The 27,565-nt window shown below is 46.0% G+C and overlaps 2 protein-coding genes across 4 annotated transcripts in view; both read left to right on the top strand.

The window, feature by feature from the left end:
• The window catches only part of LOC119181379 (vasculin), a 50,318-nt gene extending 45,988 nt beyond the window's left edge, over positions 1-4,330 (top strand). For all 3 annotated transcript variants that reach the window (XM_075875812.1, XM_037432607.2, XM_075875811.1), the window contains exon 12: positions 3,817-4,330. In XM_075875812.1, coding sequence (XP_075731927.1) covers positions 3,817-3,996 — 180 coding nt within the window. In that variant the 3' untranslated portion in view covers positions 3,997-4,330. The remainder of the gene's footprint in view (positions 1-3,816) is intronic.
• A 12,837-nt stretch (positions 4,331-17,167) lies between these two features.
• LOC119180721 (uncharacterized) lies at positions 17,168-26,698 on the top strand. The gene is made up of 7 exons (XM_037431851.2): positions 17,168-17,308; positions 17,452-17,680; positions 21,448-21,599; positions 23,077-23,160; positions 24,523-24,561; positions 25,508-25,558; positions 26,550-26,698. Exons 2-7 carry the CDS (start codon positions 17,614-17,616, stop codon positions 26,583-26,585), a joined length of 429 nt encoding a protein of 142 aa, XP_037287748.2. The 5' UTR covers positions 17,168-17,308; positions 17,452-17,613; the 3' UTR covers positions 26,586-26,698.
• The last annotated feature ends 867 nt before the right edge of the window (positions 26,699-27,565 follow it).

The following is a 27,565-nucleotide window of genomic DNA, read 5'->3' as shown; positions in this document are numbered from 1 at the left end:
AGAGGACTGTGGACTATGAGACACCCCTGCGGTTCACCATCTTCCTAAGCGATGGAGACAGCAAGGCCTACAACGGGGTCTGTGATGCCAACGTGTACCCTGACACTCCAATTGAAAAAGAGGAGTGCACCAACCACGTGGCGAAACGTCTGGGCACCGGCCTGCGGAAGCTGCCAACGCCACTTCCACGAGGGGAGAAGCTGAAGGAGACCACCATCCAGAAGCTTCAAACTTACTTTCAGGTGGCCATTGTGAACAATCGGGGAAATGTCCACAAGATGTACACTGCCATATGGGCCTCATGTTTGCACTCGTGCTCAACAGACGGTGCTGGAAGTCACAAGTTCTGTCCTGCAGGCCCAGACTCGTGGTGCAAGCACCGACGTGCTGAGGCGCAGGGCCAGCCTGCACCGTGCCACACCCCCCTCCTGACCAAGGCCCAGGGTTTGGCAGTCCTCCCAATCTACAAGCGTCTCACAGATGCGAAGCTGCTTGCCCGGTGCCTCCACGGCAAGACACAGAACGCGGCCGAGTCCCTGAACAGCAAAATATGGCTGCTGTGTCCAAAGACCCGGTTTGCTTCCCGGACTGCTGTGGAAACAGCCACAGCCATTGCAGTCCTGTGGTTCAACCGGGGCCACGCGAGCTTTGAAAAGGTGCTGGAAGAGCTTGGGGTGCTTCCTTCGGAGGCCCTGGTTACCCTCAGCGACCGCCGAGACAGCATGCGCATGCACAAGATGAATGTGCGTCAGACCGCTGAGGCGAGGGCACACCGTCGCAGTGCAGCCAAGAGGGCCCGGGTGGAAGAGTCCTGCCGCACCAGCCGGGAAGGGAAAACCTACGGTGCTGGAGAGTTTTAGACAACTGATATTCCCTCTGGACATGTGTGTATGTGTTCAGCACAAGTTTCGTGCTACTGCGTTTTTCATTTTTGTAAATACAGACTTTCAAACTTTCAAACGCGTTTTTCTCATTTCGCAATTTTGGCCAATTTGCATTTTTTGCGGGAAGTGTTTCGGGCACTTAGAATGGTCATACGACGACGAAATTTGGCACACACATTGAGGAGAGTGCGTAGGGTGCCGATATCTACTTGAATCAGCACAACCTATCAGCTGTAAATATCTATTAATAAATTTAATGGTGGTCGAGTGGAAAAAAAAGGGTAGTTTGCTACACAGATGTTTTTTTCATAGTTTCAAAGTTGGAGCACAATTTCTAGCTAGATATCGGCACTCTATGGCTAATAGGGAGCAAAAGGAGCCATTGAACAACTCTCTGCATGAACATTTAGTATGCGCGAAAGTTCCCGGAAAACTTATCAAGTTTCACCATTACTTGAAACACAACTCCCAAACTATTGCACTTATGTAAAAACTGATTACAGATTTGGAATCAGGAGGAAAAACTGCATCAGTGGTCCAATTTCTGAAGCTCTAAGTTGAATAACAAAAAAAAAGTGCTTTCGAGGAGCGTCTCCCCTTAATGGATACTTTGCTGGCGAAAGCCGAAAAACGGCTATTACATGTAGCCTATACACACAACCTTTGAAATTGTAAGTTCTGCATTGACTCCTACATTGGCTTTTACATTGGCACGATCTCTAGCCATAGACAGTGGAACCATGCAACCTGATAATTGATTGATATGTTGGGTTTAATGTCCCAAAACCACCATATGATTATGAGAGGCACCATAGTGGAGGGCTCCGGAAATTTCGACTACCTGAGGTTCTTTGCACCCAAATCTGAGCACATGGGCCTACGGCATTTTCGCCAGAACCTTTCAGTGCTACCAAACTGGTGAAAATATTGTAACTATTGCGGACAGCTGATCATGGCATTTGACTCCAGACTCGGATCAGTGAGCCAGAGTCCAAAAAAATCTAACGGCGCACTGCAATGCCTCTGAATTTTCAGTCGTGAGTTAACACTACTTCAATTGGACAAGTGGCAGTGTTGCGAAGGTGCCCAAACTAACGGGAATGTCCAAATTTTCAGCTTTGTAATAATGAATCTGCAACTTTACTTGTTTACTTTATGCATTTTTATTGCATCTTTACGTTCATGTGAGAGTGTCGCATCCTTTACGTGCACATCAGAGCCAAATGGCACCTTTGTCTTCAGGTCACCCTCGAGCTTTTCCGATCTTTCTTCGAAGGAGATTGTGCCGAATTTCACTAAAAGATGGCTGTCTAAGCCGACGAAACAAATAGTATGCAGTGTTGTTATTAAAGCACGGCTGCTAGAATAATCGACTGCTATCATAGAAGATACGGAATGTTCACAAAGCAAAAATTAGATATGCAGAGCAGTGCACATGTAGTAGCTCCACCTCTGTAGCATTTCCTGCATTGCCAAGAGAAGTTGTCAGCATGTATAGCCTATGTTTTAAGAGGGTCCGTCCTATGTACGGCTGATGCAGAAGCCTAACTAATGTTTCAGCCGCACACAGCCGTACTGTGCACGATTAACGTCTCCTATCCGTAGCTCGTCTCACTGCAGCTACACAGGTTCGAGCGAATAAGGCAACAGGCTAGGTCAACATAACGACACTTTATCGTTAGGCGTTAGCAATAAGCGCGCAAGTGTCGCGAGGAAACAAGGGTAGACGCTTACTCCTTGGTCGTTGACGTCCTAGGCTCGCAGGGGGGTTGCGGGTCCGACCTCCTTGGTTCCTGAGCCGGTGTCAGAGAGACCGTGCGGCCGTCCGCACGCCAGTTTTGACCCCTGCCCCGGTTTCCCTCTCCCTGACGAGAATAATACCTTTTCCTTGCTGAGGGGAGAGGGGAATCTGTGCTGCGTGCCGGGAAAGGGGGAATCACGAGCGCCGGCCTTGCGGGTATTCCCGCACCTAGGCTTTCGTGCTGCCGTAAAAAAGGAAAGGGAGGCTGGGTGCGCGTGATCCCCCACAGTTTCCAGAAGTGGACTTGTCTTCTTCAAGGCTGCTTCTGCCTGACTGGCACAGCCCAAGGTTGCCTGTTGCTGCCTTGAAAGGAATACTGACACGAATTTTAAATATTTTAAGCAGACCTGTCATCTGCTAGTAGCACATGTAATAATAATAGCTGGGGTTTTATGTTCCAGAGCCATCATATGATTTTGAGAAACGTTGTAGGGGAGGGCTCTGGAAATTTTGACCATCTGGTGTTCTCTAACGTGCACTGACATCACACAGTATACGGGCCTCTACCATTTTGCCTCCATCGAAATGCGACCGCTACGGCGGGAGTTGAACCCGCGACCTTTGCCTCGGCAGCTGAGCACCGTAGCCACTAGCATTCCACCGAGGCGGACTCGTGGCACACGTAAACGATGCTGATTGAATGATCGTCTACTGACCCCAACAGCGTTTTCCGTGATTTAAGCTGCATGCACGGTCAGTGTACCTGTGTGGATTCGCCGGGATAATATCCATTGCAGTTGGGCTTGCTTGCTGATGTTCTGGGCGGGAGGCTTTACAATCAAAGTAAAATATTTTATACGAGTTGTCGAACCCCAGTGTGTCGCGAGCGTTAATACTGCACATGTAGGAAATGAACAACATCCCTTTTAGTGTCTCAAAAATTGTCTGTACACCTTTGAAGACAAGTCCGCTAGTCTATTCGTTTTATTTATTTATTTATTTGATACCCACAGCGCCATAAGGCATTACATAAGGCTAGTTGAAATGTCGGCTTCATTGACACCTTTTATTCATGAAATATTGGTCTCTTCCAAGCTTCCATCTATGCCTGAACTTCCACCTTTCTGTTTTTTTAGATACTATCCTAGGCATTGCATTTAACTGCAAGACTCATGTTTTTTTCCCACACAGCGCCAGGAGAAGCTGCAGCAACAACAGCAGCCGCAGCGCAATGGCATCCAGCGCTCGACGGCTCTGCCCGACCGGGTGGCCCTCTGGAGCCCCCGTCGTGTGACGAACCTGGCCATCCCGCTGGGCAATGGCTGTAGCTCTTCGTCGTCATCATCCGACTCAGAGTCCGACAGCAACTGACTGGGGGCACCAACTTCAACACGTTCCCTCGCTTCCGCGAGCTTTTCGCCTGCCCTCTCGGTTTCTTTCGCAGACTGTATTCCCAGAGAGACACTCTGCCTTCGCCTGCCTTTTTTTGCCTACTTTTCAAATGCCGTTTCCGTGGCAGTGGTGGAAGTTTCTCTGAACTGACTACTCCCGCGAGTGTGCCCCGATTTCTTTGTGTTTTTCTTTTTAAGTCGTGACTTCGGGGCAGCTATGGCTGTCGGCCCCTTTCTGTCTCGATTGCTAGCATGCGGGTAAAAAAAAATGTGAGCGCATCGCGTGACTGCCGAAGTGAAAGAGAAATTGTCCTGCCATGAAGGACAGTGGTTTGTGGAGACTTTTCGGTGCAATGCGAGACGTCGCGAAATGGGGGAAAGGTAAGTGCCTGCCCCCAGCTTGGCTAAAGCGCGGATGCGGATTTGTTCCTTTCGTCTCGCTTGTACTACGGCGTTGACTGCCTTTGACGACTGCGATGCCCGTGCTGCCATGTGTGATGCGGGCCCAGCTGTGTGTGCGTCTCTCTTTGCGTCTTTCATGCGCCTACAATGTGCCATGTTCATCACTTTTTTTACGTGTATTTTTTTCCCCGCTTTGTGTCTTCAGTGCATTCTCTTACAGGTAGCTATGCCAAGGGTTTGTCGCGGGCAATTTACGGCCACAGTGACGCGCATTTGAAATCGTTGCTAGTGTTACTGCGCAGTCATGCATGTTTTGCTACTGTACCATTTTTGTCAGTTTGGAGATTCAAGATAATGCAAGTAGCGCGCTTGCTTCACAGCGAGCCCTCTGGTTGCACGGGCTGCGCTCCTAGCAGGCGTCGCTATTGATTCAAGTTGACACAACTTTGCCTCTTGGCGTGAAATTTGGTAATTTTTAGGCGAGTTGGACGTACCTCTTTTGCACAATGATGCCGTTGCCTTGAAGTTTATCGTGCACCCACTAGTTGACTCGATCGCAGTTCAGCGTCAAGTGATCGTGCAGCCATGTTTGGTCTTTGTTTGCCTCTTTATTAAAGCGATGTTTTAACGTCTTGCTGTCTCTGTGGAATCACCGCGGCGAGAGAGAATGGTGTAAGCGTGCGGGCGAACGAAGCCCCAGATCACTGGTGTTCTCGCTTGGGCATCAGGCTGGATCACTGGCTGTGTGTTTTTTTTGTAAATATGGTGATTTGCCAAGGGTCTTTTTCCCGCATGGAACTTTTTTTTGTCAAGGGGTGCCCCCTCCCCCTTTTCCGACCGCGCAACGAAGTTTGCAGTGGTGCGAGGGGAAACGTGGCGGCAAGTGTGACGCTTTGGTCGAGAGATGTTTCTCCTGCTCTTTTGTACAGTGACTTTTTATTTCTTCTTGTAAATGACATCCCTTCTGAAGTGATTCGACTGAGCGCGCTCTTGTTGAGAAGATTGAATAAAAAATGTGAACTTCAAAAGTGACCGCTTATGTTTTTTTTTTAAAATTCTGACATCTCGCTTAGCGTGCAAGGTATACTAGTCTTGTCACGTGCGTTCCTGCTCCCACAAATTGCACCAGTGCTGCTTTGCAGCTGCACTGGGTCAGTGCCAGCGCAAGAATGTTTTTAGGTGTGGAATCGCCAGTTTCGTTCCGGGAACAGCAAGTTTTCGAAACCGCGGGATAACTGTAACTCTTGTGGTGATTCCCGCAGTTTCTTTCTGGAAAAGTTGTCTTTTCACAAGAAATAAAAAGTTCTTCATGTTTGCATACAATCTAGCGTCAGACAGATTGTAATGCTGCGGTGTCGCCTAGGCGTCATCAGTGCTTTACAACCATACAAAATACTGAAGACTTGATAAATTGAAATCTCTTGAATGTAACGGCACCTGATATAGTTGGTTTTGTACTTGTACCCTGCACCCTTGTGCATTCCTCGTTAAACGACACTCCCGTTAAATGGAACACATTTTCCTGGCCCCTTCAGGTACTTCAAGTGCTCTTAATATGAACACATCAAAAGAGCACTTGGATTGTAGACTTAACCCTACTCGCGCATCATCATCCATGTGGTGGTCCAATTAAAAATCGCCTTTATACTTGAATTGAAAGCAAATGAACAGTTCGTTTTATATAGCGAATCTTATCATTACTTTTTTTGTTTCAATGAAAAAATTTAAACTTTTCCCAATGACGGCAATGGGAAATTTTAAGGTGGCATCTGTCGTACGACCAATGAGAAGATAGGCGCCAACGCGAAAGTTCAACAATTTTTTTTTTCTCAAAACTTAATATGAACACATCAAAAGAGCACTTGGATTGTAGACTTAACCCTACTCGCGCATCATCATCCATGTGGTGGTCCAATTAAAAATCGCCTTTATACTTGAATTGAAAGCAAATAAACAGTTCGTTTTATATAGCGAATCTTATCATTACTTTTTTTGTTTCAATGAAAAAATTTAAACTTTTCCCAATGACGGCAATGGGAAATTTTAAGGTGGCATCTGTCGTACGACCAATGAGAAGATAGGCGCCAACGCGAAAGTTCAACAATTTTTTTTTTCTCAAAACAAAAAAGTCATGTAATGATAAGATTTGCCACATTAAAAGGAATGTTGATTTGGTTTCGATTTAAGTATAAAGGTGATTTTTTAATTGGACCACCACATGGTGCAAATTGCATTCAATATGAACAAAACTGACAATTTTGAGAAATTTATGATTATCGTAAATTTTACAGGTTGAGAGGTCTAAAATATTTTTTTTTCTCAAGATATACCTTCTGTGAAGTATTTACTACTCAGATATTTATACAAAGTGCAGAATTTTAATAGAAAAAGAAATGGAAACATAACGTATTTTGGCTACATTCTTGGAGGCGTATGTGCCAGTAAATTTGCAGTTATATCACTGAGCTTCTAACACCTTACACAAAAACCTTTACTCAACAAGTAGATAAAATTTGGTATATAAAGAAGAAGCAGTACTTTTAAAATAGTTTTTTTTTACAAACACCACCCAAACGGAATTCCAAGAAGTTCAGAAGGCAGCCAGGTGACCAAAATTTTTTTTCAGCGATGTCGTTCCGTTTCACTGTTTTCAATGTACATCAGCACAATTTTTTTCAAATACATTTGAGAAGTTCGCCAAAATGGTTGGGACGTTTGGCATGGAAGGACCCAATTGAGACCAGCTGCCAGGGGATCCCCGAGGAACATATAAGCCTTAAGAGACTTGGCTTTTAATTCAACACCACTTATTAGAAACTTCGCAAATTTTGCGCGGGCTGTGAAACATCTTGATTGCTTCCTTGGAAAGGCGGCGTGGCATACGCTTGCACATTTTGTTGATCTTGTGCGTAAGTGACCATCTGAACGCAATATTTACAGTTAGTGAAACTGTGATTACTAATTTACACATGAAATTCTACAAAATACAATTTTAATCAACATGAGGTAATCGTGCAGTGTGCCCTTAAAGGGGCCCTGAAACACTTTTTGAGCAACCATGAAATTGATTCTCTGGAAGAGAGTTTTGCCTCACATATTCAATGCCGCAAAAGTTTTAAGAATCCGTCCAGTACGAGTGGAGTTGCAAAGATTCGTCACACGCTGCGATCGCGTTCTCTCTCTTGTCCCAACAACAGCGCTGGAAGCTAAGCAGGGAGGGATGGGAGGGGCAAACAAAAAGCACACGCAACTCGTGACCTTGAGCACCCCCCTTTTTTTTTTCTTCACATACGTGGTTTTTTTAGTGCGATGGCGCGCGCACGCGTGGACAAGTGACGGCCTCTCGCGGCGATCCCTGTAAGAACCGAGCGCGCCATATTCAAATAACCCTATGGCTGATAGATGGGTAATCTACATGTGATTTTTGATTGATTGATTGATATGTGGGGTTTAACGTCCCAAAACCACTATATGATTATGAGAGACGCCGTAGGGGAGGGCTCCGGAAATTTAGACCACCTGGGGTTCTTTAACGTGCACCCAAATCTGAGCACACGGGCCTACAACATTTCCGCCTCCATCGGAAATGCAGCCGCCGCAGCCGGGATTCGAACCCGCGCCCTGCGGGTCAGCAGCCGAGTACCTTAGCCACTAGACCTGTGATTTTTGAGCGTCTTCCGTCATTGTCGAGGGAAGAGAATCAATATTTAGCTGACTTTGATAATTTATTGTGAATTTCAGGCCGCGTGCTGTGCTTTAACATTTGGCTCGTGTGTAGAAAACAGATTGAAGATGGAGCTCGGAGGCGAGGAAGAAGAAGTAGCCAGGGGCACGCTCTGCATGTTTTTTTTTCCTGTTCTGTCAACAATAAACCGAAGACGCATCGGTTCTGTGGTCTCTCTGGTCCTTCTGGAACATGGTGCCGTGACCAGGATGATCTGAAGACAGACGCACAGACTTCAACCCCATTCGCAACAACGGGTTGAAGAACGAAGCAGCGACGCCTGGCTCAAGGACGAACTGTCGAGAGAAGGACCACGACCGACGACACACATAAACAGGCAAGAGCTCTTTCAACACGTTTTAGACATGAATAAAGAGGTCCTATCGAAGAAGCGGAAGACGCTTCGAGCAAATGTGACGACGCTTACGAGCGAAATCGATAAGAAGATAGAAGAAGACGCCGATCGAGCGCAACTTACGACGCTTCTGAACCAGATGAAGAGCGTGTCACAGACGCTAAGACAAGTTAATGAACAGATTAAACCGTTCATTGAAGAAGACGACGCGGAGGCGGAATTTGAAAGAGTTTTGCATTATGAGATGAAGATCGTCGCTGCAACGACAAAAATAGAGCAGCAATTACGCGAGTTAGAACAAGCGACGCAACTGACTACTAGAATAGTCACAGAACAGTCGAGTTCAGTGCAAGGTACTAACCAAATCTTGGAGACGCAAGAGCTTGTTAAGTTGCCACGTCTTGAGATGATCAAGTTTGATGGGAAAATAACAGCATGGCCAAGGTTTTGGCATCAGTTCGAGACATCGGTGCATAACAGAGTGAACATGCCGAAGAATCAAAAATTTAATTACCTTCTGGCGTCTCTGAGCGGGGAGGCTGCGTCCCTCATAGAAGGTTTGCAGTTTTCTGATCAGAATTACGAGCATGCAGTCGCTCTTCTGAAAGAAACCTTCGGACGAGAAGATAATTTGAAACCTACATAAGAGAGCTTGCAAACTTGGAAGCAGTGAAGAGTCCTAAAGATGTAGATGGGTTGAAGAAACTCTTCCAAAAGTTGCAAGTGAACACACGAGCATTGCAGTCATTACGAGTGGAAACGGGTAGTTACGCCACAGTGATAGCTCCTGTTGTGAAATCTGCGCTACCGGTGGATATGAGGATTGAGATGAAGATGAAAGTGTTAAAGAAAGGTGACAACAGACCAGCAACTACGGAATCGGACTCAGCGTCAAGAGACAGCACGAGCAGTTTGAAAGAAATTATGGAGTTTCTAAAGATATACATGCGCAGCAGAGAAGAAACTCGAGAGGGAAAATACGACGTGACCCAGTCACCGCACAGTATCAGGCGGACTAGAACATCTACGTTTCAAAGCACCTCCATTAAGAAATGCATCTTCTGTGAGATGACTGGACACTACACGGAAGATCGCAGAAGAAGCATTAGTATGCAACAGAAGAAAGAAGCCTTGCAACGGGAAGGAAGGTGCTTCAGATGAACCAGACCTCACCACACAGCGAAGATATGCCGCGCTAACGTACGCTGCAAAACATGCAAGGGAAGGCACGCGACATCCATGTGTCGATCACGTTCGCCTGCAGGAAAGTCAGCACAGCAGCAAAGCGGTGATGTTGAGCAAGTGCGTAAAAGCGCGCAACCTGACCGGTTAGACACCAGCAAGTCCTGCAACATGCACGCACAGCAGTCTGATGAACACAAATGCATACTACTGCAGACAGCCTTTTCGTGGATGGAGGGAGAAGACAGCGGGTGTAACGCACGGATTCTGCTGGACAACGGGAGTCAGAGGACATTCATCCTCAAAAGATTGTCAAGAAAACTAGCGTGCAAGGTAAAAAGATCCGAAAGGATTACTGTAGGATCATTTGGAGGAGGAGAGATGGAACTAGACATGAAAGTCGTCGAGGTCAGCGTGAGGAAGAATCCCATCTCGGAGCCAGTCACGATTGAGGCACTGAAGATAGAAGTTATATCCTGTGACGTGCTATCATCGCCACCGTTGACAATACACGAAAGAGCAAAATCGATGGGAATTCGTTTGGCTGATGACAACGAGAAGACGGACAAAGAAAGAAAAAATATGGAAACTTCTATATTAATTGAAGCAGATTATTACTGGACTGTAGTCACTGGTCGCGTTTGCGAGATTCATCCAAAAGTAATGGCAATGGAAACAATATTGGGATGGACGGTCCAAGGTCCTGGAGGACTTCATTGTGTGCCAATGAAATCATCGACGGTTATGGTACTCAAGGTCAGTGCCAAGTCGGACACGACTGTGGACGAACTGCAGAGATTTTGGGACTTGGAAAACATGGGCATCAAGGAGAAACCAGCAACAAAGATTATCGATGAACATGGGTTTAGACTACGTCCGACAAACAATGGAGTTCAAGGCAGGAAGATACCAAGTGCGGCTACCATGGAAGGAAAACGTGACATTGGACGACAACGACACCATTGCAGAGAAGAGGCTTATCCAGGTGACCAAGAAATTACGCAAGGATAAAGATGAACTCTTAGCCTATGACAAAGCTATTCGAGAGTACTTCGAGCAAGAAATAGCAGAAAACGTCGAAGAAGAGGCTGAATCCGATATACAGAACAAATTTGTATACTACATGCCGCATCAAGCTGTAATTATAAAGGACCGAACAACGACCAAAATGTGGATCGTCTTTGACGCATCGTCAAGCCAGAATCCAGGTGAAGTCTTCAATGACGACTTGGAAAAGGGGCCAAACCTAAACCCCGACATCACAAGCTTGCTGATGAACTTTCGACATCACAAGATCGCTATGTCAGCCGACGTGGAAAAAGCATTCTTGCAGATCAAGATACATGAAAATGACCGAGACGCACTGCGATTCATGTGGTGGGAAAGAATACCCAGCGAAGATATGCCAACCCCGAAGATAAAAACGTGGAGGATGACGAGGGTTACTTTCGAAACTACACCAAGTAGCTTCCTTCTAGCGGCCACGATTCATCGACATTTGGATAAATTCGAAGAAAAATATCCTGTAGTTGTGGCGCAACTCCGGAAAGAAATCTACGTCGATGACGTTTTACTAGGAGCCGACGAATACTCGACATCGACAAAGATATACAAAGAAGCACGAGATATTTTTCGCTATGCGGGAATGAATTTAAGAAAATGGATTTCAAATGACGCCGAGCTAAGAAAACTCTTTGATGAAGAAGGAGAGGATCTGGATCGAGGGATAAGAAAAGAGGGACAAATCAAGAATTTGGGACTGAAATGGAATTTCGTATGCGACGTGTTGAGCTTTCCCGACACTACATGGCGAAATAACAAGGTGAAAGATCTGTTTGTTCGCAACCGCGCAGCATAAATAAGAGCAAGTCCAATGAGAGTCAACGGGGTTATGTTAAATGTGATGAAAATCCTGGGGATTTGATAACAAGGGAGATGAAGATGAAACGTTTGCTGGACAGTGAATTATGGTGGAAAGGCCCCACGTGGATTAAGAATGAAAAATGAAGGCCTGATTATGACATCACGCAAGAATCGGACAGTGATGACAACAAAGACGAAAAAAAGAAAGTGGCATGCTTAACTACCACCACGAGTGAAGAAAAGATAATTGATGTGAGCAGATTTGGATCATACAAGAAAGCGTTACGGGTTACCGCGTGGGTGATGCGTTATATAGGAAACCGACGAAAAGAAAGGAAAACAGGTTCGTTGACAGGAGAAGAATTGGACAAGGCAGAGTTTGTGCTGATAAAGCAGGAGCAGAAAGCGCTACAAAGTGCAGTGACACGAATATATGACAACATGAATCTGTACGGCACGAACATCTTCGAAGATGATCAAGGTGTCCTGAGAGTAAAAGGGAGGCTTCAGTGGAGTGATTTGAGCTTTGATGAGAAGCATCCTATTATTTTACCAAGAGAAAGTCACTTTTCAGAACTCCTAGTTCTGAACGCGCATCAAGTAACAATGCACGGTGGCGTTGCGGCAACATTGACACATCTAAGAACGAAGTTTTGGATTCTGCGTGCCAGACAGATGGTGAAATATGTGATAAAGAAATGCATCACATGTAGGAGATTCAATTCTAGACCAATGGCACAAGAAATTCCACCACTACCAGCTGACAGGATAACACAGACGAGGCCATTCGACACAGTTGGTATAGACTTTGCTGGACCGCTAAATGCTCGAGAGGAGGAAGGCGAAAAAGTTACTAAGCTTTACATTGTGATATTTACGTGTGCAGTAACAAGAGCCATTCAACTGGAGTTGGTAAAGAGGATGTCATCAGAAGCGTTTATACAAGCATTCCGAAGATTCGTAGCTAGAAGAGGATTGTGTACAGCTATTTACAGTGATAATGCAAGAGCATTCAAGAAATCTGAGAAAGAGATGAACAAGATATTAAAGATGGAAGATGAAAGGGTTCAACAGTATACCAGTAACCTGAAAATAAAATGGAAGTTTATTGTAGAGTTAGCTCCATGGTGGGGAGGATTTTATGAAAGACTGATCAGAAGCTTTAAGACATCCATGTCAAAAACTATAGGTACTCGACTTTTGGATGAAGAAGAACTACGGACTGTGGTTGTTGAAGCAGAAGGAGTACTTAACAACCGGCCACTTAATTATGTGTATGACGATCCTAATGAGCCACAACCCATCACACCGGCGGACGTTATAGGAGGCAGGCAAGCAATGAACAAGCAGGAAGAAAACAAACTCGGAGAATACAGTTTGCTGAATTACTGGAGTGCAAGAAAACGGGCAATGATAACATGGTGGACCAGATGGAAAAAGGAGTACCTGAGGGAGCTTAAGTGTGCCAGCAGAAAAACAGAGCGTCACACAAATGTACAAGAAGGAGATGTACTTCTGCTTGGAGAAGCGCGAAAAAGAACTCAGTGGAAACTCTGCAAGGTCGAAAAGATTTTCCCAGGCAAGGATGGACTAGTGAGAACATGCTTGCTTCGTACACCTGAAGGAAAGTTAGTCAAGAGGCTAATTCAACTGTTGTATTCGCTCGAAGGTTGCTTCGGTTGAATCTGGCCGGCGGGAAGATGTAGAAAACAGATTGAAGATGGAGCTCGGAGGCGAGGAAGAAGAAGTAGCCAGGGGCACGCTCTGCATGTTTTTTTTTTCTGTTCTGTCAACAATAAACCGAAGACGTATCGGTTCTGCGGTCTCTCTGGTCCTTCTGAAACATCGCGTGTTTTCGGGAGCCTCTACTGCCGATCGGCGGCGTGTTTTGACCATGCTCAAAAAATATTGTAGGGCCCCTTTAAGTAAAACCAACACTGTCCTTAACCGAAGCATACTAGTTGATATTACGCATCGCCCATGTAAGTAGAAACTGGCTCTTAATGTGTTTGATGAATGTACCATCGATTGGTTAACATACCATTGCGAGATATGTTTCATGGTTCACTTGTAAGTGAGGCCCTGCTCAAATGTGCGCTTCAACATGTGATTGTAGTTTTATACTGATCCCGCTACCACACAGTCAACAACGTGTTTGTGAACAAATAAGCACACTTTTAATATATACGTATAGATTGGTAAAAGGTGCAGATACGCCGCAGCATTATTTAGTCTTGCAGTGCTATTATAAACACAAATCGCAGCACATACAATGATCAATAGTCATCCCCTGGTGAAATCTCAAAAGGATGCACATTACAAACGCTATCTTAAGAGATCGTGCCCGGATCTATTCTCATTTTTGAAAGGTCGAGCTTATCTGAGCGGCAAAAATAAAAGCATTGGCCAGCAAAGCTGCAGCTCACACACTGACGACAAATTTTGGGATATTCCTTTGCCGAGCAGTAGGTGGCCTGTTCTTGCACTTCGGACAGAGCTACGGGTATGCACGAGTGCCTTTCGCAGCTGTTTAGCATGCCGTTGATTGATAGTGTGGTTTAACGTCCAAAAACCACCATAGCATTATGAGAGAAGCCGTAGTGGAGGGCTCCAGAAATTTTGACTACCTGGAGTTCTTTACCGTGCACCCAAATCTGAGCACACGGGCCTACGACATTTCCGCCTCCATCGGAAATGGAGCCGCCGCAGCGGGGATACAAACCCGCGACCTGCGGGTCAGCAGCCGAGTACCTTAGCCACTAGACCACCACGGCGGGGCATTTATAGCATGCTGTTCAACACAAGTATCGCGCGGCACTAGTTTTTTTTTTTATGGCACTCCGAAACAAATGGCAGAAAATGGGCAGCACCAACACATCACAGTGAAGTTTACAATGCAATGTTGCATCATCTCCATGTTGAAAACTCTCCATTTCGCACTATACTACATCTAAAGCTGCTCTTACTGGAAGCAGAAGTGATTATTACAGTCAAACGGCTGCGCCGGCCCAAAATTCCGCATACAGTGGATCCATATATCCGTCTTGTCGCAGGGGAAAACACTCGTCTGAGGATGGCCTGAAGTCATAAAGTCTTCCAGTGATGAAAATCAACTAATCAACAACATCTAAATTATGCACGCCGTGATGATACACGAAAGTGCTAGCTTCTTATGGAATGCGCCACTGCGAATTCGGAGCCGCTATAAAATTGCCCGTTTTCAAGCATATGACGCAACAGCTCTCTGGAAGGTCGTTGCAAACGCCATCCTGCTTGTCCGCATCTAATGGGTTGTTTACTTGATCTATATTACGGCGTGTGGTCGACCACGCTTGAGTGTGTTTGCATTATAACCATGCGGTTGGAGGAGGGCACTGATCAGGCTGGGCCGGCCGGTCTGATCACGTGACCTCGATCGCAGCATTCACTGACAGTTCCATCGCTCACTATTAGAGCGCCTAGATGGAGCGAATTTTTGTGTGTATCAATGGCAAGGCCTGTAGTACTATAGCCTAAAGGCAAACTTTTCAAATTGACAAGTAATAGATACGTTAGAACACGATCCTGTTTCATGTTTTCTTGCTATACTTGTCTTTGCATGCGCACTGCGACAAATTCGGCTGCCACAAAACGCGCCATGCCTGCGCGGAAAGCGCAGCACAGTCACAACGAAAGAATTGAGCGACCTTTCAGAGGCTTTTCTAAACACTCATTGGGCAATTGCTGCAAGCACACTTGCTGGTTGCCCACTATGGCATTAATAATAATAATAATAATTTCTGGGTTACAGTAGGCCGGCGTTCGCTATGCTAATCTTCGTCATTTTTTCTGAGGAGCGTGGTATCCGCTAAACACTTGCAAGGAATTTTGTGCTAACTGTTCATGTGGCTGACAACGATGAGGAATTATGCCTGAAGTGGGTATACAGGTTATTGGGGAACAAGAACAAGCTTTCGTAGTGAGTCGAAGCATTGAACGACCCACTGGTTACGCTGTTCGCCTTGTGTGACGACTGGTTGTTCTTTTGCTGTTCTAAAACGCTTTATTACTCACATTAAAGCGATTCCTTTCCCGACATCAAACCTACCTAAGGCAAGATTGCGAACAAGTCCCAAGCACCGGCGTAGCTCAGTGGTAGAATACTGGGCTGGCACGCAGCGGACCAGAGCTGGCGCTCCACTATGTCCTTGGTATACTAGTTTTTTTTTATTTCTACGATCGTGGTTACGGACACCGGCGGCGGCAGCGGCGGCCGACAACTACGGCGCCACGCGTGACCCGAGTTTTGATATCAGCTTTCGCTGCAAGAAACTGTGGTCGCCAAGTGACTATAGATGTACTGGCTGGCTGCAAGAAGTGAATTAAACGAATAGTGGTTATTGTGAGTAATTTCGAGAAGCTGTTTCTTTTTTCACCATAAAAATCATTTCAATTGCTACTGATTAGTGAGATCGTTTAACACTTGCGTTATGCATATTCTTGAGGTTCTTTTTAGAGGGCTTCTACACGAAACGTAACACGCCAAGGCTCTTATCAACGAAGAAGACCCAGCTGAACCACCTTAGTCGATAAGCACGAGTCTTTTCGCTCTGGGAAAGGAATCCAATGTTCTTTCCTGAGATGGTAGGGTAAAACAGAAAATTCTACCACTTTGGATTAGTAGCGTTTGCTGTCTGGCTACACGGTGCTTGGCTGAATTTGAACCGACTAGTGCGAATGTTCGGAACGAACATTCGCGCCACTCAATTCAAAATCAGTGCTTTATACTAGATTATACTGCTCTGCGACAATTTTCATAGTGCTATGACTTCCATTAAGAATTGCAACAGGAGAAAACCTAGGAGTTGAACATTAAGCTGCTTCCGAGGCATTCCTAAGAACCATATGGAGCCGCATCAAGGTTCAAGAGCGAGCGTCCCCCGGGAGCACTTTGAGAACGCCTGCCTCATGAGCTCACCTTTGATAGGCTAAACTATTGAGCACAACGCCGGAGCACTGTAGAGTGCTCGAAAGCAACGAATCAACTTATCATACAGTTCTCAACGGGATCACACTGTGAAAGCTCGTCCTATAGCCCTTCTGGATAATTCTAAGGATACCAGTGACGTCAGCATGGTGAATTTGCAAAACGAGAAGTGGCAAAGATCGCGAGTTGCGATAACGGTACCGAGCTCCCTCCGTGATTCGTTGGCGTCACCCTGAATGAGCTCTTTTGTTAAGAGCTTCCTCAGACAAAGTGAGAACACTTCGAACTTGTATAGAAGGACAGGATGACCATATAACAGTCTTTCGTTCAATCAGTTAAGCGGAGAAGTGAATAAAAAGTATCCGCAAGGCTGAGAACGTCCCGCCGTTATTGCAAGTCTGTCCTTGCCGAGCCACACACAAGGAAGCCCATCTTGCAAGTTGTTTTCCACGCGAACCCAGCCGCGCGTGACGAAGTGTTGCTCGCTCTTTCGTAGTACACGCGCAAGGAGATACGGACTGGGGCAGCTCCCGCACAAGACGACACATTATTTGTGCTCGAAGGCATTATTCAAATGAGGTTCCACAGACCCCGCTATTGTCGAACCGCTGTTACAAAATTGCCCATTCCGATTGCGCGTCTTCTCCATGATTCATGCCTCAGTCCCAATTGTAGGCAGGCTTGTCGACGTCGGGCAGCTTGTTGGCATCGTCCGTGCGACAATTCACTTCGTCGGCCACTCTGGCAGCCTGCGTAACAGTAACGCAACCGCGTCACAGAAGGACATTGACGTAAAGAAGGTAAGACAACTGGCGGAGCGACTGTCACCGCTGTTTGTGGTGATCCACCAATCTTTACGTCGTCAAGAGCAAACCTATAGCCGTCGCAAAGGTGTCTGCCACATTTTTTTTCTGTCTCTTTTCTTTTTGTCTCGTCCGACTAGTGACATCGGGATCAGCGAGTTTCCGGCTGGGCCGCATAAAACCAGCTGGCCAGGTACACCAGCAACCCACACCGCCTTGGTTGTCCGACTTCGAAAGTGGAAGTTCCCCAGTTGTCTCACGCGTTGCCCCCTGGATAAGCTCTCTGCCCCGTTCGAAGGAACATGACGAACCGAGTTGTGGCCATCTTCGCGATACTCTGCTTCACCTCCGCCGCCGTGAACGCTAACGGTAAGCACGTCGCTGCTCGCTTATACGCAAATTAGGGTTAACGTAGAGGTCGCGTACGAGTGGGGCTGTACTTTGCTAGTTAAAACTATATGTGAAGCGCTTAAAAAACAAGGACGCAGTGAGGCGCAGAGAAAACCACAAACATTTCCATACTAGCACAGGCGCGCGAAGGTGTCTCCTTCAGGAGGAGGGGGGGGGGGGCGAAAATTCTTCGTAGCGCCCCCCTCACTATTCAGCCAATGTATATGGCAGATATTGCACCCTTTCATTGTTGCCTCCCACCCCTCGGGCGCACGTCTATGCGTACGAAGGCGTAGCCAAGGGGGTCAGAGTTGGAGGTTCAAACAACCCTCGAAAATTTTCTATTATACTTGCACACACTGCATGCACACATACAAATGCACGCATGAACATAAAGCATGGTTGAACTTCCTTCCGTCCGAAAAAAATTCTGGCTGCGGCCCTTGTTTTCTTATGTGGTTGGTTTTCTGCGTGCCTCGCGTTATTCTTGTTTTTCAAGTGTGTCCAAATAATACGGTACGCTTTTTTTAAGACCTCCTCGTATAACACGTGGGCACCTCGTGGTATCGTTGACATACCCGTGCGGCTGTAGCAATCTTCTCTGGTTCATTTTGATATCGCTCGGTAAAGTGTTGTGAAGGCATTAACGATATTATAAAGCCTTTAACGCATGTGCCTTTACGTGGTTAGTACGATCCGCATCGCTTCATAGATTTTAACAGAGGCCACCGGACTTCACGAGCGCTTGTGAACAAGCATCATGAGCCCGGCCTGTGTAGACGCAAGCTGGCTATTTATCCACCTCCTTCTTACTCTTATTTTCCCCCCTTTTCCCCACCCCAAGTACAGTGTAGCCAACCGAGCCAAAGCTTGGTTAACCTCCCTACGTTTTCTCTCCATTTCTCTCTCTCTCTCTATCAGAGACCCTAAAGTTGGTCAGTAGCTAATAGTTATAGAAACAAACAGAGAGAGAGAGAGAGGATAAGCGTTTATTATAAGCAGGTGCAGCGTGCGCCGAAAATGAATTTTCATTTCCAAGTGTGCATGCTCGGCAACGTGCAGCACCTACAGAGGGCGCAACAGTAAACTGCATTAATGCGTCGCCAGCGCCACGAGTGGAGACTTGCGGTCACTTCAGTTTCAACTCGCGTGCTACGAATCGTCGTGTCTCTCGCCAGCGTTGTATGCGTGCGTGTGCGCGAAGGTGACAAGTTTGATAAAATGGGCATAGGCTTTCAGAAACCTAACAGTACATAGTTCTTTGAGGCCTCAAACGATGAGAAAGAATTTATACTTAAAGAATCAGTCATGTTTCCTATGTGACGTGTAGCACAGACGCGCAGCGGTGTGTTTTGAGAGGGCAGTTCGTGCGGCCGGCTAGCGCAGAGCACGAAGCATAGGCCACCACCATCGATGCTCGCAAACATTTTTCTTAACATTTTGCCTGCTTACTGTTGAGTGAACGATGACATTTGTGCTTGACGTGTTATAGACAACCCTTTGCGATGCGTTCAAGTAAAACGTATGGCTGCCGAACTGCGCGTACGTGTTGCATTTAGTAATGTGTGGCATTTTCGCGAAGTTTTCTGTGCAGTAGTTCAGCTACGTTTGTTGGAACTGGTCGGGCTGCATGAGTCCTTGAATAACGTTGTCGCATGCCAGCTGTGCACGTGCTATCTCAGCTGTCACGTAGCGCGGCATCGCTCGCATGTGCAGTGATGTTAAGGACTATACGGCATCACACTGGGAATAAAGTTTAAAATTATTGTGGTCCAGCCTCATCTTGTCTGAATTGCACAACTTCTTTTTTGTTTTCTTAGTGCTACTGCTTACTAACTGTGCCGTTAAACGAATTGCGATACGGAGGAAAAAACCGCAGCGGCTGCGTACGAGGGAAAATTTCCAGATCTGTCAGCGGCTTTCCGCTAACGAATTGTGGACTGCGGACTCGAGATCACTTTGCCAGCAGCCTCTCGGTTTCCTCAGAACTGTAAAAAAATGTCACTTAACTTGCGTGGAGAATAGATTCACAGCGAACTAGATAAAGCGTGTATACTTGATAAACGCGCTTGCAAAATTACTCGCTTCACGTGGCGTACACTAATCCAGTCTTACACGGCGTACTAATCCAGTACACTAATCCCGCCGGTTTCTGAAGCGTGTATAATCACGGCGGAAAACTGAAGAAAAAAAACTCTCTTTTGGGTGAGCATTTATTATCGTTATTGCCAGAGTTTATGACAATAATTCGTGCGCGACATTGCGAAGCATCGCTAACCACCTGACATGGATTATGGATGGCTCATGGATTGGCTGCTGCACGAATCGCGCCAATTCCTCTCGTTCACTCCCGCACCGCGGCGCTACCGGCTCAGTGCACGTAAGGTGCTTGACCGGTTTCCCTCGCCCGGAAAGGGCGAGAGAAAAGCACTCAGGCACCCTAAGTGCACGTTTCCCATACTTTATCTGAGGGAAAGTACTGGCGTTTCGGACGCACACCAGCTAGTGAGATTTTTGCACAGAAGCGAAGAACGGACGTACCACGGCTCTATGGGTGTACCCTACGTTTTTCCGCAGGTACTAGAGAGTTTTAGTACTGCGTAGGCTGCGTACGTGGCGGCGTTGCGTACGTAAGGACGCCACGTTCTGCGTAGTGCGCATGCGCAGACCGCAACGCGCACGTATCGCGTTACGTACGCAGCCGCTACTTACGCACGCATGAAATGCGTGCGTGCGTACGTATGAGGTGATCGCGCCGCTCTCGAACAAGTTCGCGACAGCGCGAGACTTCGTTTTGCAAAATGGCGGCATCGAAGGCAAGCACTGACGGGCTCTGTGGCTTAAAATATGGCCATAATCTGGCTATAACACTTGGATTGGCTCACATTGGCTGTCAACAACACGTACTTCTATTTTGATCTACCAGATGACGCAACACGCTTCACGCTCGTTACGTACGCGGGTACTACGGCGTACTAAAAGCCGATTAGTGGCAAACGACGCCACGTAACGCAAGGTGCTTGCGTGATGCGTACGTAGCACCATTCCGCAGTACTAAAACTCTCTACTGGCCGGCTACTGATTCCCCGTTTTTCAGACGCGACGTATCTTATGGTCGAGCTCAATCCGGTGAGCCGCGTGACCACCCTTGACACGCATGCGCGTCCCCTCCTTTTCTTTCTCCTCTCCTACGTTCCACCTCTCTCTTCCCTCCCATCGCTGACGCAGACAGTGTCTTCTTGCGAGTTTCTTCATCTAAAAAAAAAAAAAGAACGACTGTTCGCGATGCACAACCGTTCACTGGCCACTCCGTAATATAGGCACTGGATCTTGACATCCAAGCTAGAAGCTGGAAGAAGATTTCGCTTGTGCGTTGCTGAGCAATAAAAATTCGCAGCGTGCGCGTTAACTAAAAGCGGACTGCGGGTCTGTGTGTCCAATCGGAGTCTTCTGTCTCAATTTGCCAAATAGCAGCGATTGACATGTTCCAGTAGCAAACACCGGTCCATAAGCGCCATCACTGCGTGCTCTGCGCCTTCCCAGGTTCCTCTCCTGCACAAAGCCGCGATGAGTGCCGCCGTCAGTGTAACCGTCAGCACCCGCTGGTTCGCATCTACGCATGGTTACTTTTAGTGGGATATAGTGTAACTTTTGTTTTTGCTTCTATGCCTATTCTAGAACCTGCGTCGAGTGCTACCAATTGCTAGGAATGTATGCCATTGTGCAATCTTTTTCAAATGCTGCAGCTGATTTGGACCGCGTCGTCGAGCAACTGAAGTCCTTGGTGCGAGATTTTGTGACTGAGGAGGACAAGGCACAGGAGTACCTGAGCAAGATTGACAGTGGGAGCCAATGCCTCTCCGTCGCCAAGGACATGAACCCGGAAATCGTCAAGCAGGTTGGTACAGTGGGCCCCGTAGCAGCTTTTCCCACTTAGTAGTAAGGTGTTGCATGAGATCGAGAGAACTCTTTATTGAAATGCAGAGAATTAAGCCAGCATATAAAATTCGCTGACTTGCTACTCTCCGTGGGGAAGGGGATTGAGGATAGAACCTACGAGTAGGAAAAGAGAGAGAGAGAAAAAAAGACAAAAAGTAAATATAGATGATAGAGTAAAAAATATAGGAAAAGGCCATCTCTTTCACCATTGAATGAGGACGCGCGATAATAGTTTTTTTGTGGTGTCAAGCTACATTTAGAAGTGTGGCAGCTTGGGCTAGTTGGTATGGCATGACGATAGTTATAGCGCAAGAACAAAACGACGACACAGAGACAAGAATGTCCTTCATGTCCTTCTTATCTTTGTGTCGTCGTTTTGTTCTCGCGCTATAACTATCGTCAAGCTACAGTTACAGCTTGTCTAGCTGACCAATGCTGTCCAAGTATGCAAACAAAAGTTTCATAGCACGCCTCTGTAAAGTCGGGCAGGCTAAAGGTCCCAATACACAGTCAAGGGAGAAAGTTCTCTCGGTTATAGAATGCATGCAACGTTCATAAAGCGCACGCAGCATACTACACTCAAACAATATATGTTCCACAGTTTCGATGGAGCCACAGTTGTTACAATACGGACTCGCTGACTGACCGAAGCGGTACCGTAGGCTGTTAACATAGGCACTGTTTAGACGTAGACGATGGTATAGCGTTCCCAGATGGCGAGGAATTTTGAATGAGAGTCTTGTTCTCAGATAGGGGTCGAATGAGTGAAGGAAAGCATAATGATGTGTCGGAAGGTTCCAGCGTCTCTTATTGTCTTCGATCGCAAGTCTTTTGGCCATCTGAGCTGCATCTAATTTAGTGAAATAAGTTCGTCTGTAATTGTGGTGTCGAAGACCTTTGCGTGCTGCTTCATCTGCTTTTTCGTTGGCGGAAATGCCACAATTAGCCGGTATCAAGTGAAATATGATCCCTGCGGTAACAGCCAGGTGATGTAGGTATGCTATGTCGAATGAAACGGGGTGAGAATTAGTTTTCTTCAGGAGGTTGAACAATATCTGTAGTGCTCCCTTGAAGTCGGTGAAAATGAGATCGAAAAACGCAGGCGGGCAATAGTCGTTCAGCAAACCTATTTCTCTTCATGTGAAGTGGGTGACTATAAAGCAGACTGCATGTGGACTTTACCAGCTCGCATTCAAATCTATCTATCTATCTATCTATCTATCTATCTATCTATCTATCTATCTATCTATCTATCTATCTATCTATCTATCTATCTATCTATCTATCTATCTATCTATCTATCTATCTATCTATCTATCTATCTATCTATCTATCTATCTATCTATCTATCCGTGATTTAATCTCATCCCTGACGTTGCTACGTGTTTTGCTAAAGATTGTGTGAGTGACCTAGCCATGACTTCACTTGTACCCAGATCGCCAAGGTAGCCATGCCCACAATCATGGAGTGCGGAAGCCAATTTATCAGGATAAGGGACCCCCAGGAAAGGGCCGATAAGGTAAGCTCAAGGCCAGCAGCATGCATTTCTTTTTAACCTAACGAACCCGCTCTTCACTGTAGAAACGCGCTAAGGCGGAGGTCCCGCCTGCGGTTTACTACCTTGGGACCTCCTCCTGCATACTTACTCACAATGTACACTTCTGATGCTAATAAAGAAACATTGAGTGATAAAAAAAAAAGGCCTGTACACACGCCCGCGTTGCTGCCCGTCAGCGTGTGACGCGGTGCCGTGCCTTCTCTCAACGGAGAGAAAGAGGGCACGTAAGGCCTGCGCCCTCTCCCTCAATTGGGAGGAGGCGCCGCGTCACAGCGCCACACGCTGCAACGCTTACATGTGGTCAGACCTTTACTTGCGAAAGGGCACGCTCCTCCCACCACAACCTAAACGCTGGTTCATAATCTCGTGGGCGCATGTGAAATGCAGAAGTTGCAATAGCGCCTTGTGGCATCGTCATCAGATCAGTTTAGCAGCGATATAATAATAATAATAATTCAAAGAGGTCTTTAAACCCCGAAAACCCGGTTATGATGCACACCATAAGCGTGAGGCAGATCATTAATTTTGACCCCACTGAAGAACTTTAACCTACTTCTAAGCCAACGGTGCATGGAGGCTATTTTCATTTCATCCGTATCAACCACCGTGGCGGAGAACAGAACCCATGAGGGATCGGGTTCGACGGCTCGCGCGTCTCCAGAAGCAGTTCGGTTGCTTAACTTTGGCGTGTGATATAAATGAGCTATTAAATCCGTACATTGATTGATTTGTACGTGGGATTTAACGTCCCGAAATTGCCATACGATTGCGAGAGACGCCGCATAGAGTGAAAGACAAGAACGCTGATTGAAAAAAAAAAACAACAAAAACTGATGCTGATTCGAAACCAAAAAAAGCCGCCTGGAAAGTTTTTTATTGAAATTGGAATACAATAAAAGAGTTGTTGAATGTTATAATGCTAGTAACGTTAGATCGATAGTACAACTAGTTATTCAGATTGATTAAAACCATAAAAATCTACAGCATGAAGATGACGCAAAGTTCGCTCGGAAATGGTTACTTTTGCAGACTACTATAAATTTCTTGCTTTTCTGTGTGGCATTTGTCTAATCTTAGTTTTTGAATGTTTCAATGAGGACTGAGGAAATAGATCTACGCAAAATAAGAAAAGCCTTAAAACTAACCGTATACATTACGTTTTCAACGCACGCGTCGGAGTTTCATTGATTTCGTCAATTGATGTACTTATTGAACGTTTATTTCGAATAAAGTATGGTGTTACTTACCTTAATGAAAGTTTGCACTCTTTTCTACTGCCACTGAAAACAGAATGGACTAACTTCGAGTACTTTAATATTTCAGATCAAGGACTGCTTAGTAGAAAAGGCGAACAACTTCAAGGTGAGCTCGCTTCAAGTTAGGAGCACGGTTGTCACCAAGTGCTCGACAAAGTGATTATTAATTGCAACTTGTAGTACGACCAGCCTTGTGCTGTTTTCCGGTGGAAAGCAGCAAGAAACGTCCATGTTTTCATTATTACGCTTTCTTATAAAAAAAAAAAAAAACGTGGCGTTGACTGCGTTAGGGCTCTACACCCACGAGGCAATCGCAGGCTGGCTCTGTTAATATATATATATATATATATATATATATTGCCGTCTCGCTGTAATGTGCAGCAATTATCGCGATCGCAATAAAGTGGACTTTAGTAAGAAATAAAGACAGCCATTTATTTTTATAGCGCTCGACGAGGTATAACTCGGGAGAAAACGCTTGCATTAGAAAATGCGGCCACAGTATTGCGACCAAAGCTATATATATATCTTCGCGCTGCCCATGACTTCATCGCAAACTTTACCATGAGACGACGACATGTGCACAGGTGTGATCCTTCTGCTGATTGCTGCAAAGACAGGACACGCACGACCACGCCCTGCTGATCTAATTGCACAGTGTGTGCTAGTGTCAACATAATAATTAAGATTTGAGACGTACGTGACACTAATAAAAAAAACACACACCAGCCGAGACAAAAACATATCGATGCTATAAGTAATAAAAAAACAGAAAGTTGCTCTGAAATTCTTGCACGGGCACATTCTCACAAAAGTGCGCTAGTCATCGAATATTCATCCCTGGATTCAACCGCGCATGGTAAACGGAGTGATCGGGAAGCTAATAGTTCAATTTAACAACACTCGCGCGCCCAGAGGAAAGTTCATCTTGCGAGTTTTGAATACTCCCCCCCGAGTAAGAAGCTGCTTCTTGCTTGAGTTGGACAGTGCGCGGGGCATGAAAAGTTGCAGTGTAATAAATCCAGCCCTAACCGTATCTTATCGCATTGCAGCAATCCAGTGGAATGACGCCCGAGGAAATGAAGATGTTCGATGACGCTTCGGTGAGTTGTACGCCTGTATGTCGCCACTGCATCGGTTTCGATGGTCACCTGCAAATAATCGTAATGCGCTTCCTTACGCCGATGGAGTCACTATATGTTTGTTATTGCTCGAAAGAATGCAAGTTTTTACTAAATGCGTGCCCCCCCCCCCCCCTCCCCTCTAGACAACGTTTCATGAGCTAATCAGGCGGTAATAGTGGCTACGTGGTACGTTTTCATGCTTATGACGCGCTTCAAGGTAAAACACGGACCAGAAAAAACGAAACACAGCGTGACGCGCGATGAGGTTCTATTAAGAAGGCTTGCTGAGGTTCCGATGAAATATAGCGTTCCGATAAAGTTTGTACGACGTTTGTAGGAGTTGTAGTTATGTTTGTAGGAGTTTGTAGCACGTTGTAAATGAGGTAAAAGATAATAATAACTGTAGGGGTTTAACGTCCTTACACCACCATATTATTATGAGAGACGCCGTAGTGGAGGTCTCCGGAAATTTCGACCACCTAGGGTGCTTTAACGTGCGCCCAAATCTGAGCACACGGGCCTCAATGATTTTCGCCTCGTAAATTTAGTCACCGCGGTCGGAATTCGAACCCGTGACCTTCGGTCAGCAGCCGAGTGCCTCAGCCACTAGACCACCGTGGCGGGTAGAGTTAAAAGACACTTCATAAAATAGACCCCCATTCGAAACGAGATGTGCGTTTTTGTATAAATATCAGGGGTAGGGCAATAATTTTTGTTTTCCGGCACAGGGGTGGGGTGAGTGGTTGGAAGAATGGTTCGACCACCCTTTAAATGCTCGTGCAGTGAGTGTTCGGATGTATGCGTGCTTATACACGCACAAAAAGTTTCGAAATTTTTGATGAAAACTACCCTTTCCCCTCCTCCCCCCATTCTATTTTCCTTATACGGCAGGGGTGGATACTGAGAACTAAAAAAAATATTATTATTGACGCTTCTGTCTCACCGAGATATTTCCTTTATTATTTTTCAGGCATGCATCCAAGAGCAAGCCAAGGGAGTAGTTTAGCCTGTATTGTTATTAACGATAGTTGATACACCGCTGCGTGCTGTACCGGGCGCCATGACGCCTCAACCAGCTTTCCTGATTGCAGAACAAAATAAAATGTTGAAGAAAATGAATGAATTGGCACGCTCATTTTCTGCTCCCGAGGATATGCCGACGCAGCTACAGTGCTTGCTTTGGCATGTTGATAAGATATACTGGAGGGAAACAGCGCGAAAGATCAGGCAATGAAGGGTACATACAAGAGTGCCGACTTGCAACAGAAGTGTATTCATGAAACCACGAGTTACATACCTGCGCAGTTGAAACGAAAAGAAGAAACGAAAGTGACAGTCAAAAGTAAATGAAAAATCAACACCATTAAAAAAAACCATGCTGACGCAGGACATGCATTAAAAACAATGCAGCTGGCACAAAGGCTTCTTTACTATAACACACCGTACTTCAATCAACGCCTTACCGAATTAACCGCCCGAAAATGAGTGCTTCAGGTGAAAAGCATGGAAGGCCGTTTCTATCTTGGGCGATGTGCGTGTTCTGGGAAATCCCAATCACACGTGGCAAAGTTTATATCTGCCAGACCGGATGCTGTGTTAATGACAGGGCAAGAGAGCACGATCTTTAGATTACAAACAAAATTGGCGTCCATTGACCTATGCACTGGAAATATTACATGCGTGGGCAGGACCTTACAAATGTTCGCATATTTGGAAGGAGCAAGAACACTGTGGCACGTTATCTTTTAAAGGCGCATTTTATCAATGCGAAACGAGATATCTGCATCAGTGACACATCTGTCACACTGAGTGAAGCAGAAGCGCAATCTTTCGATATCGCTATTTCATAAGCGTGGCATTGTTCGCCATTGTCCTGCGCAACTGTAAATGCGCACATGTCTGCATGTATATACCCCCCCCCCCCCCCCACTTTCCTCGAGCATTTTTAAAAATAAATTCAGTAGCAAGTTGTCCCCCTCTCTTTTC

The sequence above is a fragment of the Rhipicephalus microplus genome, chromosome 10, assembly GCF_043290135.1.
Source record: "Rhipicephalus microplus isolate Deutch F79 chromosome 10, USDA_Rmic, whole genome shotgun sequence".
NCBI lineage: Eukaryota > Metazoa > Arthropoda > Arachnida > Ixodida > Ixodidae > Rhipicephalus > Rhipicephalus microplus.
Note: the sequence above shows the minus strand (reverse complement) of the source record. Positions and strands in the feature narration are given on the sequence as shown.